This window comes from Poecile atricapillus, chromosome 7 (assembly GCF_030490865.1).
Source record: "Poecile atricapillus isolate bPoeAtr1 chromosome 7, bPoeAtr1.hap1, whole genome shotgun sequence".
Classification (NCBI taxonomy): domain Eukaryota; kingdom Metazoa; phylum Chordata; class Aves; order Passeriformes; family Paridae; genus Poecile; species Poecile atricapillus.
Window position 1 is genome coordinate 17,800,864 of NC_081255.1, and position 18,951 is coordinate 17,819,814.

General features: G+C 39.3%; 1 protein-coding gene across 3 annotated transcripts in view; it reads left to right on the forward strand.

The window, feature by feature from the left end:
• Positions 1–18,523, forward strand: part of TGFBR3 (transforming growth factor beta receptor 3) — a 115,102-nt gene extending 96,579 nt beyond the window's left edge. For all 3 annotated transcript variants that reach the window (XM_058842550.1, XM_058842552.1, XM_058842551.1), the window contains exons 13-17: positions 1,590–1,889; positions 2,326–2,446; positions 6,462–6,497; positions 8,469–8,576; positions 14,708–18,523. In XM_058842550.1, coding sequence (XP_058698533.1) covers positions 1,590–1,889; positions 2,326–2,446; positions 6,462–6,497; positions 8,469–8,576; positions 14,708–14,826 — 684 coding nt within the window. In that variant the 3' untranslated portion in view covers positions 14,827–18,523. The remainder of the gene's footprint in view (positions 1–1,589; positions 1,890–2,325; positions 2,447–6,461; positions 6,498–8,468; positions 8,577–14,707) is intronic.
• Positions 18,524–18,951: the final 428 nt, after the last annotated feature.

An 18,951-nucleotide genomic window follows, 5' to 3' on the forward strand; every position in this document is an offset into this window, starting at 1 on the left:
CTTCCTTTGTTGATCTGGGATGAATCCCCCTGACTGAGCCCACTGGAGCTGTTTATTCAGACAGATGTTCTGATTTCTTCATCACCTGTCCTGGCAAAAGCCTTTTTTTTCTGTTTTTCTTTCTTGCACAGTGGAAAACATATCAGTTTTGAACTTCTTTGACTCCATTTTTTTAAGGCAAAAAAGATTTTTTTTCCCCTTTTTTGTTTCTATTTTGCATTTGTTACTAAGAAAAATATTTTTGGTTTTTGATAAATAAATACATATTTGGTAAATTTTTTTGTCTCCTTTTTCCTTGCTTGGAAAGGGTTTTTTTGTGTGTGTTTGAATCTTTGTATTCTGGGGTTTTTTCCTTTCTTCTCTGCTGTCATTTTCATACCACATTTTGGTCTTCCACCTTCCTCTTGTGGTTCTTTTCATTGCTTGAGATATCATTCATCCTTTTATTTAATTAACTGTAGTATGCCTGTCCTACTTTCCATAATCTCTTTTTTAATTAGTTTACACCATCAGCTAGTTTCCTGTCAGGATCTGTGGCTGACTTTTGTTCATCCATCTTTATTTCTGTTCTTTTTAGAACATAGCATTTCTTACTTAGATGCTTCAGCACATCCCTTCATCTCTAATTTGATTGCTGCTCATACAAGGGATAGAAAAAAGGAGAAATGCTTTTATTCACTGCAAAACTCCTAGCAGACAGAAATTACTGCAGGCTCTTCCTTAAAGATACATGCAGCATGTATGGATTAAGTATGCATATAAGGCACATTTCTTCTAAGAAAATTTCTTGTGGAACAGTTTCATTGGGCACTGTTGATGGTTAGACAAATGCTTCTGTTGTTTATTAAGAGCAACATGCCTCATTTGTTACAAATTCCATTTATTTTTTTTCTTCTAATTATTCTGTAGCATTTATTGTCTGCATTCCAGTCCAGCTGAGCAACATCAGAGCATTGGAAGCTTTCAGTCCTAATTATTTTTCATAAAAGAATATGAATTTCAAATTTACAATAAGCTAAAAGGATCCTTTCACAAGAAATTACAGCTTTTTAGGAGGCTCCCTCACCCCCTCAAGTCCAGGAATGCCACCCACACGTCAGACCATGACCTTCTCTCTGCCTTTGCATTCCTGTCTTGGCTGGGGGTGGATTCTCTGTTGTGTCTGTTGCTTTTATTTTATTTTTTTCTATTTTCATTATAATTTTGAACAGATACAAAACCATGGAATTAGTGATTGATTTTCATACATCTCTGTTACAGCTAGTGTGTCCAAGGGAGGCAGTGCCATCTCAGGTGGCAGACACAGACATTAACTGTGTGTCTTATCTGGGGGGGGGAGGTTCATCTGCTTTCAGAGTGATAAGGGATTGCTGTATTTATGTGTGGTTGTGCTATTAAACAGCTGCTGGTTTTGAAAGCACAGATTTTCTGTCTCTCTGTTTGACAGTTTACCCTTAACATTTAGCCTTCAAAATATTTCAGAATGGAAATGGCACTGGAAAACTGCTTAAAAAATTGTTGAAAATATTAATGAAATGTGAACTAAAAATGTCATTTCTGAGCTCTTGCTGTCTCTTTCTTTAATGCAGGTGTCTGTGACTAAAGCTGACAGATCGTTGGGCTTTGCTATTCAAACGTGCTTTGTTTCCCCGTTTTCAAATCCAGATAGAATGTCTGACTATACCATTATAGAAAACATTTGTCCTAAAGATGAATCCGTTAAATTCTACAGTATTGAGAAAGAGAACTTTCCAATACCACATGCACAGAGGGACAGAAAAAGATTTAGCTTTGTGTTCAAACCAATGTTCAACATCTCACTGCTCTTTCTTCACTGCGAGTTGACTTTGTGTACAAATAAAGACAAAGATACTCAAGGACTGCCAAAGGTCAGTAATTAATTAAATTTATCAAAAAGTCTGATTTAGATGAAAACAATGTGTTTTTTTCATCTGAACTATGAAGTTAATAAATAGTTTTCTATGGAATTGTCCAATGAACATATCTCTAGGCTTAAGATTTTAATAGATAAGACTTTTTATACTGTACATTTTGACTACAATTTGCAATTCTTTAAATTTCATTAGGTGGCTACAAATAGTAATTGCTTTTTATTGCACAGGGGGTTCAAGTTTTCTGTGCATATCCAAAGCACAAACAATATTAGCTTTAATTACCAAAGATGTGCACCATATTGGATAATATTGTAATCGGATTGCTACTAGAGAAGGTTGTTTGGAGATTCTCATTTTTTGGTAAATTGTGTAGGATAAAACTGGTTATGAGGCAAGTCACTGACCTCACACTCTGTTCTTTGCACTCCAGTGCATTCCTCCTGATGAAGCTTGCACCTCTCTCAATGTGGATATGATCTTGGCCATGATGCACAACAAGAAAACCTTCACCAAGCCCCTTGTTGTAATAACACATGAAGGAAAACAAGAAGGTATAAAAATGAGTTTGACTTGTTTAATAATGCTATGTATATATATATATATATGTGTATATATATATATATAATACTGTGTAACATACAGCCTCTTGAAATGAGGGAATACTAGAGTATGTGATATTGTACAATCTTGTGGTGGTACTGTGTTTGTAAGATGTCACTTGTTAGAACATTTCCCTGGCAGCAGTCATCATGCCCCAAGTCGTAGCCATTTCTTAACCGCATTTATTGTTCTCTGGATGTGTGGGTTTGCCAAGCATTGAGAGAGGAATACTCAAAGCAGTACATAGGTTTTAGAATATGAATGTAGCAGTAGCACTTGGAGCAATTACTTGTTGCCCAGACATCAAAGGCAGTATTCTGCTCCCTGCTGTGTCATTTTTTATTGTGCTTGTAAATATAAATTTATGAATAATAACAATGGAATTGCAAAGTATTGAGGATGTTAAAGCCTGATAAGTTTGTAAGGCAAAGAGGTAGCCCCTGGAGACTCGCTAGATTCTTAAAAACTATGAAGAGCAAAGGATAGTATGCACAAAGGGGCTCCACTTTCGTGCGACTTAATTGATTATATAATGTTTCTTGGGAAAAAAAAAAAGTGTGGTTAGTAACTGGTTGAAGAAGCTGGAGAGGCTGAAGTGCATTATGAGATAATGCCAAACAGCATCATGAGACCTTATCTAGTTTAATAATGTGCCCTGTGAGTGATGGGAAGTAAGAATTGTTCTCACAGTTTCATTTAATTTTAAAGTTTTTCTTAGTAGGTCACTCTGACAACAGCATCAGTCACATTTTGGTGCAGTCCTAGAAGAAAATATGTGCATTTATCTTTTATTTTTGTATTTGCACTGAAGTTTCATAAGAAGTTTCAGTGGCTTCCCATATGCATCAAAGTCTTCCAATGGTGTCCAAAGGCTGTTTGCCCTCTGGAATGCTTTTCAGGGAGCATCAAAAGGATGGGGATCAGGAGTCCCTTAACCTCTGTTTTACAGTGCATGCTGTTAGTCTTTGAACAATTTAAAGTTCAAATACGGCATTGCTAGGGGACATAGGCAGCAACTGTTTCTGTCTAACTCTACAAGTCAGCTCATATTTAGTTTAGAGGTTTTTTAACAAAATTGTTAATACAGATCAAATCCACTATGAATTGAAGTCAAGTATTTGATCTGTCACTGTTACAATTAAAACTGCTTTGAGCCTGACTCTGGACTTCCATTTTGCTCAGCTCTCATATTATTTCAGTAGGTTTTCTATTGGGAATGAGTCAATCCTGCAACTGAAATTCAGCTTTCAATAAACAGACTCGTACTTCAGCTCTCTTGTCCTTATGATGTGTGGAGCATTGTGCGCAGCTCCCATCTCAGGCTCCACTCAGAATGTTGTCTTTGTCAGAGGCACAAGCTCTCAGTGTGCAAAGACAAGCTAAATTTATAAAGATTAGTTACAGGACAACAGTGTAATGGAGTATTTTGTTGCATTGTGGGTGATTTAGTATAATTGTGGGACGCTTGGTGGAAATCTCCCCAGCATATCCCAGCTTTCAGACACAGTACAAAGTGGCACATTAACAATGTAGCTTTGCTGGTATGCAGTTGTTCCGCAGTGAATGAAAACCCCTTTCCTAAAGCCAAATGCCATTGCTGGCCAATACATGAACCTAAGATTTGGAGAAGAAATTATACTACATTATTGAACAGGAGAATTTACCTCTCAGAGGTAGTGTACTTTGTTTTCTTTGATGTGAACAGAACAAGCTTTCACTATAGCAAACCACTCTATGTGAGGTGGTTCTCCTCATCAAGCCACATGTGAAAGTCATGTGCTTGACATTTCAAAAGTCAGAGCAAACTGGTCATTGTAAAGGTGGCTTTTTTCTTCAGACAAGCTTATAGCTGTCATTGCCTGTATTAAAAATCACAATACTGTATCTAAATGAGAATTTGCAGTAGATCACAATGGAAGTGTTTAAAACCTAAGCCCATGCCATATACATTCCCTTTGCATTCCTGCATTTCCCTGTGGTCTCCCCTACTCCCATGAAAGGCACATGGATGGCCATTTATATACTAGGAAATATGAAAATAATGTAGGAAGTACCTAGAAAATATCTGCTGAAATAATCTACCAGTGTTGTTCAGATTTTTGATAAGTGTGGAAACTTCAGATTATTATTTCTACAGCAAAAAGCGACAGGTCATAGAGAGAAGGTCAAAAGGGTAGCTAACAAGTGCCTCTGTTCTGTGAAGGTATAGAATATGATCATTGTAAAGGCTGGTAGCACTTGTTTTTGAACTAGATGTTTTTTGTTGCAGACCTTCATGATTCTCACTGCTTCTGAATTGCTCTGAGCAAATCGCAATAAAATACATGTAAGAACTGGATGACTGAGGAGAATTGATAATGACCTACACATTTTATCAATAGCTGATTTCATATTCTCTGTACAGAAGCCGGTGATAGAAATAGCATAGAAAATTCTTTTTCCCCTCAGCTCAGAAGGCATTTTCTTGGCACTTCGGATATGCCAGTGGAGTGTTTGAACAATCTGATAGTGCCCTTACCCATGTTTGTACTTTTCAGTGCCCCTTGGTTTCAGTCCAGCCCTCCTCCCAGATCTTACATTCAGTTATACTGTTGCTGTTATGTGCACTTGATGACTTTTCAGATTGTGTATGTCCACACACCCCTCCATGTCCTCACCCGTTTCTTACTACTGTTCCACCTGCTTCCTATCATCTACCAAGAGTGATCTGCAAGGGATACTCACATGTTAGAACAAGACACAGTAACACAGTTTAAGACTAAAATTATTTTTTAGACTTTTTAGGCACAGTTGTCTCGCAGCCTAATGGTCTAAGGGATATTGCTGGAAATTTGGTGCTGTCATCTGGGTTTTAGAAGTTAGAAGCATAGTCTTATTTTAGAACACTTAAAATAAATGAGTATATTTATTTTCAGTATTTTTGAGTTCTTATGTTTGCACAGACATTAATTAAACTATTTTTCCAGTTGCTAAAGATACAAAAACAAGTATTAAAACACAGTCTTATCAAATCCTTTTACATCTGTTGCACTGATCACACTCAGATATGCCAGAATATAAATGAAATCCCTGAGTTGCTGGGCAATCCAGAATCAAACTGCAGAGAACCAAACAGGTCCCTGCTCTGAAGCCAGAATCTCTAGCTCTTCTCCTTGAGGTGGCATTCTTGGAGAAAGATAAGAGAGGCCAGTTAAGAAAAAGGAGGGGAAATTCTTCATTTTTTAAACATTTGTTTACTTGTCTCTTTCTGTTACATAGTGATATCTTCATCACTAGGATGATGATATTTTGTATTCTTGCCTAGAATAATACCTTTGATCTTTGAACAATACCTTTGATCTTTTATTTCTTATATATAATAATAATTTTTTTAACCCCCCCCCAAAAAAACCAAAAACCACACAACTTCCAAGACAGAATACAGTGTAGAACTAAGGAAAATGGGTGAATCAACACATATTCATGAAAATTGGACAAAGCAGTATGTATTGTGCTATAAAACTCACTGTTCATTAGTGAGTGTTTGCTTTTGTGTGTGTGTGTGTGATTTAGTGTGCTGGTATCTCAAATTTATGACTAGTAAGTGGTCAGATGAATGCAATCACCTTAACACAATCTTTGTTCCTTCACAATCTGTGAACTCTGAAGAGTTCCACATAGGGGTAACCACAGTTACTGTGGGTCATGCCTGATGGCATCTGATTTGGGAAAGGTTGCAGTGTATTTGCCAGAAAAATATACAGTGCATAAACTGTACTCTAGATAGAGTCCCTTGAGGAATAAATATATGAGTAGAATTTTTCTGAGATGAGTGAGATTACTGAATGTGGTCTGCCTTTTCTGAAATTCATGGTTTGTAAAAATTATAGTTAATGTCTTTCTGGCAGATCAGAACCTGCATAGTTTGTTGGCTGCATGTGGTACTCTCTGATTAATGTTTTGTGAATTTTCTTTGTTTTAAATTAGATCCCTCCCTTCCAAAGCCAAACGTGAGACAGCCACGTGAGTAACTCTTAAAACAATCTCTTAATTTTAAATGTTTGTCTACAAAGCATTAGATAAATTTAAAAAATTCTCTTCAAGCTTTCTGAGCATGTGCATGTTTAATTCAGACAGAACGGAATTCTGACTGTATTGTTGATTGAGAGGTGTCCATCAGTCTTCAGAGGAGAACTGTGACCTTTTGTGCATGTGAAAATGAGGTTTGGGGAAACACCACAGAGTCTCAGCAAGTTCATGTGCTGGTGTGTGTGTTACCTTCCCCTCTCTGCTGAGGCCTCTGCTTCCCAACACCAGTGTTAGAGCAGCAGTGCCATCCCTCAGAGCTTCTGTGCCCTACCTGTGTCCTGTTTCAGCCTCAGTCCTGTCCTGAACCACAGCCCCAGGTGCTCCATCACCAGCACTTACAGGCCATGCTTAGATGAGATCTCTGCCTTGATATGGATTCATTTCTTTAGTTTTAATGTTATCTTGGTGTAGTGAATTAATCAGGGTTGATTAATGACCCAGAAAAGGAGAGAAGCAGCACTAGAATGAAAATAACAGGAAGGTGCAGATGATGTACAGCCAAAAGCAAGAATGAATGGAGAATAGGGAGATTTAAAGAGCAAGTGAAGAAGGGCCTTTTTCTGCTCCTGTCTGTGTATTCAAGACTAAATTTGTTCAAAAAAGCAAAGGCAGAGAGCACTTATGCTTCTGCCACTTCTCCATGCAATTTTCCTCTCTCCACTGTGTTTCCTCCTAAGAGGAGAGGACACTGGTGCCTGGTGGAAAAAACAGTTGAGTTTAGTCTTTTGTGTTTGCGTTTGAATGACTAGAAGTAGCCAAAGGAAGCAGAAACATTCTCATAGAAAAAATGAAAGGGAAACCTTCTAAGACACTATCTGTCAGGTGTTGTATATGCAAACTGGGTCACAGGCACCCAGAAATGGGTCCTGAAGGTCCTTCCCAACAGGAGCTGCTGGAGAAGACTTCTGTAAAAACAGGATGAGGGATGTCCTTAGGGACATCTGCTGGATGCAGGATGTGTAAAGTGAGGGTGTTGGTTGTGTTCTGAGAACTGAAATTCTACTGAAGGATACTACTGAGATCCAGTCAGCTCATTTCCAGCATAGTCAATAAAATGTTACTCATTGGCCTAAGTGATTTTCTGCACTGGGAGATATTAAAAATACTAAAATGAGAAATCAGTTTTTAAAGAAGAAATTTCCCCAAAAGATAGCCAAGTTATTATTTCTTTTTAAAGTATTTTTAATTACCAAAAAGAAAAACACAGAGGCCAAAAATTTTTCTGTTTGGATTATTAGCAGTGGGGGACAATACATCCAGGATCCAAATGCTGTTAGCCTTGAAATGGTCCTTCAAAAGGGCCTCTCCCCTAGAAAGTGATTTACGTGTGTATGTGCTTCTATTTTTGTGATCTGGAATTAATTTCAGTTATTGAAAGCGTTGCCAAATGTGAAAAACAATTGTTTCTATTTATGTTTTCACTGACTTTTTGCTGGCATCTCTTCCCTCTTAACATCAGTTCCGTTCTCCACCTAGATTTCAGACTGAACTTGAGAAGATATAGGGGAAAGTTTGCTTGAATGTTAGGCTATTTAAATGAAAAACATTTTTGCCAAACATCTCAGCCTTTTTAAAACATGCTTTAAAAATGAATGAATACTTAATTGAAAGCAAGTTATTAACAGCCAGCTGAAAATACTTAATTTTTGCAACATTTTCCAGATTTATGTGTGCTGAGCTGGAGTTTTACTTTGTAATGTGGAACAGTTGGTTGGACTGAAGCCACTCTGAAAGCATCACTTTCATTTCCTTGATGCAAATCTGCCAGTCTGTTTCTCAAAGTGGTGCTTAGTTAACTATGAAATTTTAAAAAGCTCTTCCCTGAAAGACTGTGGGTGAATTTTGGTAAAATGGTATTTGTCTCTGAAAATAAGAAGTGCCTGTGTTGTGTGTTTCCCTGAGCAGCTGTGCTGTACGGGCTGGACACGGTGACTGTGGTGGGCATCGCCTTCGCAGCGTTCGTGATCGGAGCCCTGCTGACTGGAGCGCTCTGGTTCATCTACTCACGCACAGGTACGGCCAAGGGAGGACAAGGGAGCCACCACTGCTTATCCTGGGCTTTTTTGTTTTCTTGCTCTCACTTCTTACTCAGGAGCTTTTCAGCAGCTCATCCCATGAGCCTGTTGCGTATCAGCTGAGTGATACGCGCCCTTCCCTAGAGGGAGATGTTATGTTTTATGGTTTAAAGTTTGCTTAAATAATTTTAAACGTAAGTCTTGAAAATTCACCTGGGACATGAGTAAAACTGAGTATTTCTGTCTTGTGTGTTATCATTAGTAACATCTCTGCATTTCAAATTTAGTTAATATTTCAGTTAATGGATCCCTTTTGGTTCCCATACTACTTTTTAAATTTTTTTTTGCAATTACTACGTTAGGCTGATGTGTACAAGAAGTGGGCCAAATGGTTATGAGAATGCTTTATCTAAACAGAGATAGGCTGAGTATAACTAGACTTGAAATTTTTTCTTGGGCCTTGATTACATAGAGTTTTTGCTACAATTATTTATTCCTTCATTCTTCAACTACTATTTTCAATTGCTAGAAGTCACATGTAATCTTGATTGTGTGCAACCAAATACTTAGGAATGTGTCTGAATTGTTGCAGCCTCTATGCACAGATAATTTTCCAGTGTCTCCTTAGAATTTTTTCCCATGTTAAGGTAAATTAGCAGGAATGGAATACTGTATTGAAAGAAGAGGGCATTTGGGGAGCTTTCTGTTGCATGCTCCAGACAAAGACTGGGCACTGATAGAGCCTTGATTTCCAGCACATAACCTTGGCTGCTTGTGGATGATGGGATATCTCAGGATCCTTAGAGTATTCCGGGCTCCCAATTGTTCTACTTGTGACCTCATGAGATCCTACCAAGATCTGGGAGGTGGGAAAAATGTGAGGTCAATTACTCCAAGCCTGTGCAGCTCTGAAGCACTGAAATTTGTCTGTAGCCCACTGCAGGAGGGTTTTTTCTCACATCTAAAACCTCATGGAAGCTATTTAGGACTGAGAATCCATCCCTGTTGGGTCAGAGCTTCTGTAAATATTATGACCTAGGAGCTTATGTTAATTTGGAAATAAAAACCATGGTGTTTTTTCCAGTTGGCAGTGCAACAATTTTGTATAAGCAGTTTAATACTTCTCAGTGCATCAGCTGTGTATGATACTTGTTTGGAGTTGAAGCAAACATGGAAAATTTAAAGTTTGTGATAATATGTATAAATTGTATAATTCTGTCTCATATAAGCACTGAAATGTTGTGGAAGAAGAGTAAGCGCCATTACAGTGAATAAATGGGAAGTTAAGTAATTCCCGTATCGGTAACCTTTATTAAACAAAAAAAAATTAACTAATTGTTAAATTGATACCTTTGGTCCTGCATTTGTGGAAGTTCAATCTGTATTCACATACAGAGCCATCTATTGACATGTGTTGTGTGTCAGTACTCAAGGAAGCCAACATGATAAATCCTTCAGCAACAGTAGAACTCAAACCAGTCCCATTAAAAGAATTACATTAGCTAAGTACATCAGTCATGGTGACCACATACAGGTAGTGGAGAGGGCAGCTGCTCTGGCTTTGTGTTCCAGAGATGAAAATAAGTGGAGAAAAAGGCCAGAGAAAAAGTAATAAATGACTATAAGAAAGAAATGGGACACTTTAACTCATCAGATTAGAGAATCACAGAAATTATAAAAATTATCAAGGAAGTTTTCTGGTTCAGATTTTCAAGGAATTGTGAAAGTGCTGCACCTATGTTCCTATGCACGTAATTTTTCTGTGCATAGTGTTTTGTATCTACAAAGCATAACTTGCAGCAGAGTGCAGCGAAGGCTCTGGCAGGCACAGGCTCTTAGAGGACAACTGCTGTGGCAAACAAGATAATCCAGCTGCAGTGGAAACATTTTAGAGCTCGCTGCAGGCTTTTATTAACTTGAGGAGGGGAAGAAAAAACTATAATTTCATCTACAGAGTGCTTGTCTTTTGCCATTAGAAAATTTATGAATTGCTGAATCTGAAATCTCATCTTTTGTTGTAAGTAGTACTGGGTTTCCAACACATGATTTAGACGAAAGGTTGGAAAATATGAGTTCATTCTAAAAACTCTGTTTTGCTGATAGTCAGAGCACAGATAAAAGCTACTGCTGGTAGAAAATGGCAGCTTGGGATATGTGAAGTTGTTTTTGTTGCTGTAGTGTTATGTGCAATGCAGCAAAAGGCCATCCTTTTGTAAGTAAGATTTGCTGATACACTTCTACCAGTGTGTCTCTGCTGCTAACAAAGAAAGTGTTACATGAATGAGCTGCTCTTTTATTCATTGTGATAGGCCATTAGCATTAAAACCTCAAGCAAGTGATAGCAGAAAGCAAATACAAAATAGGTAGAATTTAATCTCCAGGTATTGAGCAAGCATTGCTGTGTTGTTGTGTAGGGCTTTTGCTAATGTCAGTCATGAAAAATTTCTGCCAAAGCATCACAGCTGTGCTTTAGAAAATTCTAGATTTTCTGAAACAATTCAACATGGAATAGAGATGTCCTGTGATACATGGGTAGTAAGAGAAGAGAGAGGGAAAGCTAATAATCAGAAGAACAGACGAGGAATTTTAGCTGACTTGTCTGCAAAAAGACTCAGTACTTTTGGTCCTTTCTCTAGTCAATTAAAGGGCATGAAAGGTGTTGGAGAGGACCCAAGAACTAAGGGAAATACCAGACATTTGCCACAATTAACCTCATTTATCTAGCGGTCTTGTAAAGAGGCAAAAATCTTGCAGTGTGCATGAATGCAGAAACTCTTCATCATTTAACCATATAAATATGTATCAATGTAATACACGTCTTAGTAGGCATCACTGAGTATGTTTAGGAGAGACAGGCACAAGCCTGATTAGTTAATGTTAGTTAAACCTTGTAAAGTGTGTTAAAGAAAACATCCGTCCCTGCGTTCTCTTAGGAAGCGCGCTTCCCTTCTTCAGGCGGTGCTGCAAGTTAAGAGGATAAAGTGTTCCAAAATCTGAGAAGTTAAAAGCGTCCCTCCTCCCCCACTTCTCCCTTTTTTATGGGATCTGATTTAAAGTAAACTGACATAGCAACCAATTATATTTGGCAAATGGAGATAGAAAAGCAAACATTCAGACTTCCTGGACAGGGAGTACAACTGGCAGCTTTCCTAAGTGTGAATAATAAAGCGCGTGTTGTTGCGTTCAGATGGGTAAAAGCTTGTTTACTGTCAATAGATGAGATGTGTCCGTTCTGAGCAGTTTTGGTTCGGTAACATGAGATACATGAAGCCGTTTACATGAAAAAGACAGATGGAGAATTCCTCTTCAGTGGTCGTTTACATTTCTTTACATCCTTTTCTTGAATACTCTTTTAAAAAAAGCTTTTCTACAGTTTAGCTAGGTGTTGAGGAAATAAAATACAGGAAAAGTCAGCCAGTCCAGATGTAGTTGCTAGGCTGTGTGTTCATAACATCACTGTGATTTGGATTTTCATTTTTCTTGTGAACATTGAGAATTTGTTATTGTTCAAGAAGTGATTGTGGTGCATCAGAGGCGCTGCAGAGGCCATTGCAGTGGAAGGAAGGGGTCTTCCAACCCAAACAGAAGGGAGGGTGCCTCCTAGGATGCTTTCCAGAGGAGCCAGGAGGAGAGTGAGAGCCATTGGCTTGCTGGGGACTCAGTGGAGCTGCGCTTTCACTTTGCTATAAAATTAAAACAACATGTGTTTGGCTCATAAATGAATTTATGTTTAAATGCATACAGATTGTATTGATGTGCTGAGGCTGACCAAAGCTGTGTGTAACCATGTGGTTTGTAAAATGGGTGACAGCAGAGATGCAGGGAGAGCCAGGGGCCCTGCCGGGGGAGCCCAGCCGCTGCCCTTCCTCTGCCACCCAAGCGGCTTCTGCAGCGGGGCTGGGGGTCTGCAGCCCCCCTCGCTGATTTCTGGTGTTTGTGTTCACTTGCTTAGTTTTAATGAAAGGGAGTTTGCTTATCACTGCCTTTATAAATATGTCCTGTAGTACAAAAGGAAGGAAGACATGTACACAAACAACGGGAGGAGAAGGCAGCAAATCAGGAGGGGAAGAAACATCCAAACAAAGCTTATGAAAGCCTGTACAGCATGATGACACATACTTTGATTTGAGACTGTTTGTTCTGGGGGGTTACAAAGCCCTTTCCACAGCAAGGTAAAGCTGCAACTTGATTTATTTGCAGATGTCTGGGGGTAGATTCTGACCTGCTGCCTATGAACAGAAATGCACGGCTCATGGATGAGCTATAATGGTTATTTCTTACACTGGGAAAAACAGATTCAAAATCTACTCACAAGAGTAAAATGCTGGACTGAATGCTGAATTTAAAAACAAGATCCTCACCCTCTTTTTAAAAGTTTATTTGGCCTTCTGGGCAGTGTGGTTTAGTAGTTTAGTTTGTTGTTTTTTCTGTCCTGTCCTGTCCCTTCTTTCCTCCACATTCCTAAACCAGTGGGGGTGTAAGGCAAGAGCTGTGTGTTGTGGGGCCTTAAGTTCTCTTCAGCTGTAGCTGTGGCTTGAGCTAGCTGCTGGTCTCCATTACACAGAGCGCTTGCAACCTCTGCTGTGAGAAATGCTCAGACCTCTCTTGTTTGTAGCAGACCTCTGAGTACTGAGCAGCCTGCAGAAGGATATTTTGTGGCCTGAGACACAAAGCGTTAAAGGCGCATTTCCTCTGCAGCCGCATTCCGAGAAGCTGGGGCTCTGGCAGCTGGGCAGCAGCACACAGGGCATGGGGATGTGCCAGCACAGCTCCTGTGGGAGGAAGCTGGCTTGTCCTTGCGCTGTAACCCTCTGGATGCAGGCTGGGGCTCCGGCCTTCAGCCTGTCGCTGAAGCAGTCACTGGGGAGTGGGATCTTTACCAAATCCTGAACATGGAAGAATAATTGGAGTGTGCAGACCTGACCCATGGCATCAGGTTTTGGATAACATAGGATAATGTGGTGCAGGAGAGCTGCGTCACCATAAGCTCATGAGGCAGGAGATGTACTAGCCTCTGATTTTTCCTACTTGCTCTGCCCATGATCCCACAAATCATTTCCGTCTTGCTCCTTCTCTGGGAAGGCAGCCGTGCTGGTGCTGGCTGCCACAGCAGGTCTGCAGCTCAGGCAGCAGCAGTGTGACTGCTACTGCACTGAGATCACAGGTTCACATCCTGGAGATGAGCTCAAGGGAGGTGGCAGCAACAGTGCACATTATATAAACTTAAGTCTTGCCATCTGTTTTGAAGAGACTATTTTGTAATATTGCTAAGGTTACAGACTTGAGCACTGTACCTTTAAAAATGCCACAGTTATGATTTCATGTGTGGCCTTATTATGATCTTTTAGGCATTAAATGGTATAATTATTACTTTCATGCTTAGTTGACAGCTGGATTTTTCCCTTCAATCCCAGCCACAGGTGCAGAACGGTGTGAGGAGACCCCAAGTGCTTGATTTGGCAATCTAAATAGTGGAGGGGTTTTAATTTATTGTCGGTAAACAGTTAACAAGAAATGGTGAGACATGTTCTCACTACAGGTTCTAGGTGTTGCACATGCTCTGGTAGCTATAGGAAAACTCCCTGCATGTTGTATTAAGAGTAAATTAAGTCAGGCTTTCAGGATAGTCTGTTGTTTTTCTACATGAAAAAACTGGCTGTGTCTCAGGATATATGGTATCCAGATGATTGAAGAACATTGTCTTCAGCTACACTTCTAGTAAATGTGCTGCTCTATAAACTGGCATTAAAACTAAAGCCTACATTTCCTGGCCTTTTTCCTGGAAACAGCAAAGCTATAAAGTGTCTGAGTTGTGTAATAGGACCCATTCTGAGTGACAGCTGACAACAGAAGATAGACAGTGTTGATCTTGGCAGTTTCCATCAGCTGCTTATAAAATGCTCAAGGAAACAGTGCTGTTATTTTCCCCATGTGCACAGCAATGCTTAGCTGCCAAAGTCTAGTAACATTTTCAGTGATACTCCAATTAAGGTCTGTTACCCAATGTATTAATTGCATGGGAAAACAGACTGCCAGAAGAGGAAGACTGGGAAGAAATGGATTTTTTTTTCTATGACAACATTTTCAATTTATCTTCTGACCCCACTTTTTCTCTTGCCTGTCCCTCAGGGGAAGCAGCAGGAAGACAGCAGGTCCCTACATCACCGCCAGCCTCCGAGAACAGCAGTGCAGCACACAGCATTGGCAGCACACAGAGCACCCCCTGCTCCAGCAGCAGTGCCACCTAACCCCGGGACACAGCTGAGGAGCAGCACAGCACTGCATGGGGACATCGGACAGCAGCTTTTTAACGTTAAAAGGATTGGTTTGGTTGCTTCTGACAAAAATGAGGAGGGTTTTTTCTACGGGAAAAAAAAAAAAAGGACTGATTTTCTTTTGGGGAAGCCACTGTGTGTGTGAGCGTGTATATGAGCACACAATGCATGAGTGAACACACCCTGATGGATCTTGTTAGCATGTTATGCTACATGTGACAAAGCTACTAATATTACAGTACTGCAACCTGTTCTAGGGGTCTGTGGGCCCTCAATGTGAAATCTATGCCAGTTTGGAAAAATGCTGCTTTGTCTATATGGTATTTTCCTTTCCCTGAACCTTCTCATTGACACAAGGTATTCATTAAGGGAATTCAGTCATAGAATCACAGACTGGTTTGGGTTGGAAGGGACCTTAAAGATCATCTAGTTCCAACCCTCTGCCATGGGCAGGAACACCTTCCACTAGACCAGGTTGCCCAAGCCCCATCCAATGTGCCTTTGAATACTTCTAGAGATGGGATATCCAGAACTTCTCTGGGCAACCTGTTCAGTGTCTCACTACCCTCACAGTAAAGAGTTTTTTCCTAATACCTAATCTAAACCTGCCCTATTTCAGTTTAAAGCCATTACTCCTTGTCCTATCACTACATAAGATAAGCAGAACAAAGATGATCTTAGGTCAAAGGATTTCTGTTTGTCTGAGCAAGAAAGCATCAATGTCAGATCTCCTTGGTAAATAACCTTTTATTATTCAGCTACATTTAGCCTCTTTTGAATAATCTTTGTTTTGTTCAGCTTACAGCTACAGCATCTCATTTGCTTTCCTGTTGTGTTTGCAGCTTCAGGTTTGTTCCAGGTATTTTTGTTATAATACTCATTGATTTGGTAATTGGAAAAGAGCACACTCTAACATTCCCTGTCTTGTTTTATGGGCCAAAGCTCTTTTGTAAGATATTTTTTGATCTGCTATACCAAATACAGAGACACACAAACATTAAGACAAAAAATGGTCTTGTGCACTAACATATATGGGTGTGTACCTTTAATGGCAGTGTCTTTATGCAAATAGATATATATCAAGGTATGCACAGCCTAACCACTTTACCAATTGGAAATTAGCACAGCATTCCTTCCATACATAAACATATAATCCATAAATATATATATAAAAAATTTATAAACTGAAAAGACAGTTTTTATAGGTAGAGGAGATAAAGAAGTTGATTTGGTTCTAATCTTTTAGCTAGTCTAAATTCTCTTTGAAATAAGAGATGAGTTTGAGGGCACAAGGAATGTACAGTAGTGCCTGTTGTTTGCTATTCTCTGAAAGTAGTTGTGCAGTTGTTTGTGTCAAACTGTTGTATGAACATTATGATTGGATAGTCCCAAAGTAGCATCAGAATATGGAAATGGCAGAAGGGTACTAATTGTCACTATTTTTTAGTGTCATTGCCTTATCTTGACCTTCAAATTGATGCAAAATGAAAAGCAAAAGAGGACACTTTTAACATGTAATTGTTTGACTGTTACTTGCCACTTTGTAATGTGTTCTACTGATCTTTCTTTGAGGAAGAAAGAGCATTGTTTTCCTCTAAAAATGAGATTAATAACTTCCATTAGTTGTAATGAAGATTACCTGTGTTCTGCAAGAGAGGAAGGGACTTCATTACACTCGAGTGATATTCTGCCCTGAAGTCTGAGCTGCAGATTCTACAGCAGCTGATTTCTTGCTGATTCTACACTTGTGCCTTGCTGATGCTAGGATGGTCCAAGTGCAACATATGCAATAGATTTAAGTGCCCAGGATCAGGCAGAATGTTACTCACTTTAAATCAAATCTGTTAGCAATCCTGCAAACACCTATGCAAACGGGTAACTGCACACCTTGTCCTCACTGTTGGAAGCACATGCTCGACTGTACACCAGGGCTGGGCTCAGCATCCGTGCAGGCAGGGGAGGCTCAGAGTTACACATGCAAAAATATTTGATGTTACCAGGCCAGTGAGCAGTCCTGGTGATGAGCAGGGTGTCATGTAAGCGTAGTTACCCCTGTGCAGAAGGGTGTGCAGGACTGGCTCTGCTCGAGCCGGGAGGATGAATGTGCTACCTGTGTGGTTGAGAAGAAAGCGCTTTGCCTAACCTTCAGCAGAATGTATTGTTAAAGCATATTCTATGTGTAAAGTCTTTAAAGATGTCTTCAAAGAAGACTAGAGTCTTTAAGTTCAATCATAGCTATATTTTACTACATTAAATTTCTGTATAAAGATATATTTAAATGTTCTAGATAAATGTAAGTTACTCTATATGAAATGTTTAATTTCAATTACTGTGAAATTTACATATTTTGTAAATTCCTTTCCCCGTTTTAACCCTTTCCTTCCTCAGATATTTTATTACGTAGTTTCTCATAGGAAGTATTAGCTTTGGTTGTTGGGATGGACAGGTTGAAAAATTCTGTGTAAAATAGATAATTGTATATTTTTGAGAGAAATATGCTGCATTATCAATCTTTTTATCAAAAATCTAATCTAATTTTAGAATAATTTGCAGATTTATATTTACCATTGGATAAACCAAAAATATATAAAGGTCAAAGATTTGATTTGTTGACTTTTGTGTGAAATACAGTTTAAATTAACTGAACTTGGTATACTCAGCTATTTAATTCAGCAATTTTAATACACCTGAGTTAATTGTCTGTTGGAGTTTACCAAAATGGCACATGATTGCTTAGCAGATGGAAGAGCCATTTCTGCTTCAATAAAGAGAGAGATCCAAACCCAAGCATTCCCAGTGAATAACTTTATTACAGAAATGTGTAGTACTTTGCAGCAGCTGTTAAGCTGCCCTCTGCTCAGAGCCCAGTACACCTCTAGGCTCTGGTTTTATAGCAGCCATTTGTCTCCATGGCTAGGCTGTGTGTGGTGTGGCAGCTCCTGTGTAACCACTGGGTCATCAATTCCCACCTCTGTCCCATGTGGTTTCACCACGCCAGACTCACATGGCAGAGCCCTGTGGGCTCCAGAAGGCCATGAGACTCTCCTGTCCCAGCAGACAGCAGAGGGTGTTAAAGCAGGGTTTGGATGGATGGAGTCAGTGGTTAATTTCAGCACAATGGAATCGACTGCGAAGGAACTTCTTATGTAGGAATGGGAGGATTGGGCTTAAAATTGACACCTTCTGCCTGTAAAAGCTATTAGTAGCATACTTAAACTCCAAAGTAGACTGCTTGTTCTGTCATGTGTCATCTAATCACTAACCTTTTACCGTGTTTGGTTTTGGACATTACTACATTTGTGTTTTAAGAGGTCAGATCTTTCTGTGTTAGGCTATTTTTGTAGCATTTTCCACATGGAAATGGATTTTGCAAAATGTCTGTAGATGCTGATGATTGTAACCTTCCCCCTGCTCTTTCCTAACCATTCCTCTCCTGTATGTTCTTTCTGTTATGTATATCTACCTCATGCTTCACAAGAAGACTGTACTGTTGGTTGTGCTGGCAGCCCTGTGTGTGAGGTGACCGTTGTGCCCTGTTGTTGTTTGTCGTTCATTGGGATGTTCATAGCGTTATCAGATCTACGCTGCCATGTCCTGCCAGTTCCAAACACAATATTCTCACCTTTGAATAAATATTTCTTTTGGATGCAAATGCCAGATTTATTTTTTTTTTAATCAAAGAATGGGAGAAATTTACTTGCTAATACCTGTGGCCAGTCTAAACACCCCATTTGTATTTCATATGGCATTCAGTATTTCAGAGCCTTGTGGAAATGCATAGTTGTACAGTTTTGATAACCACAGTGTTATGTCATCTTAGTCTCTTGTGCATAATAAAGTATATATCAATTTATTAATAATTGATGTCATGATTCATTTAAGTTGTACAGAGCCAACAAAAACAGATTGAATTTTGTTTCACTGCTCTGTCCTCATGTCCCATAAATTTCAGTGGGAATTGTGAGATTTGTGTATCCACTTCTGTTTTCTCCTTTCTGAGTACTTTTGTTCATTGGCTTTGTTGGACTACTCAGTATCATGGCTTCTTGCAGAAACCAGTAGATATGTTTAGTTAAATGCTGCTGTTTTTCTCTTGAA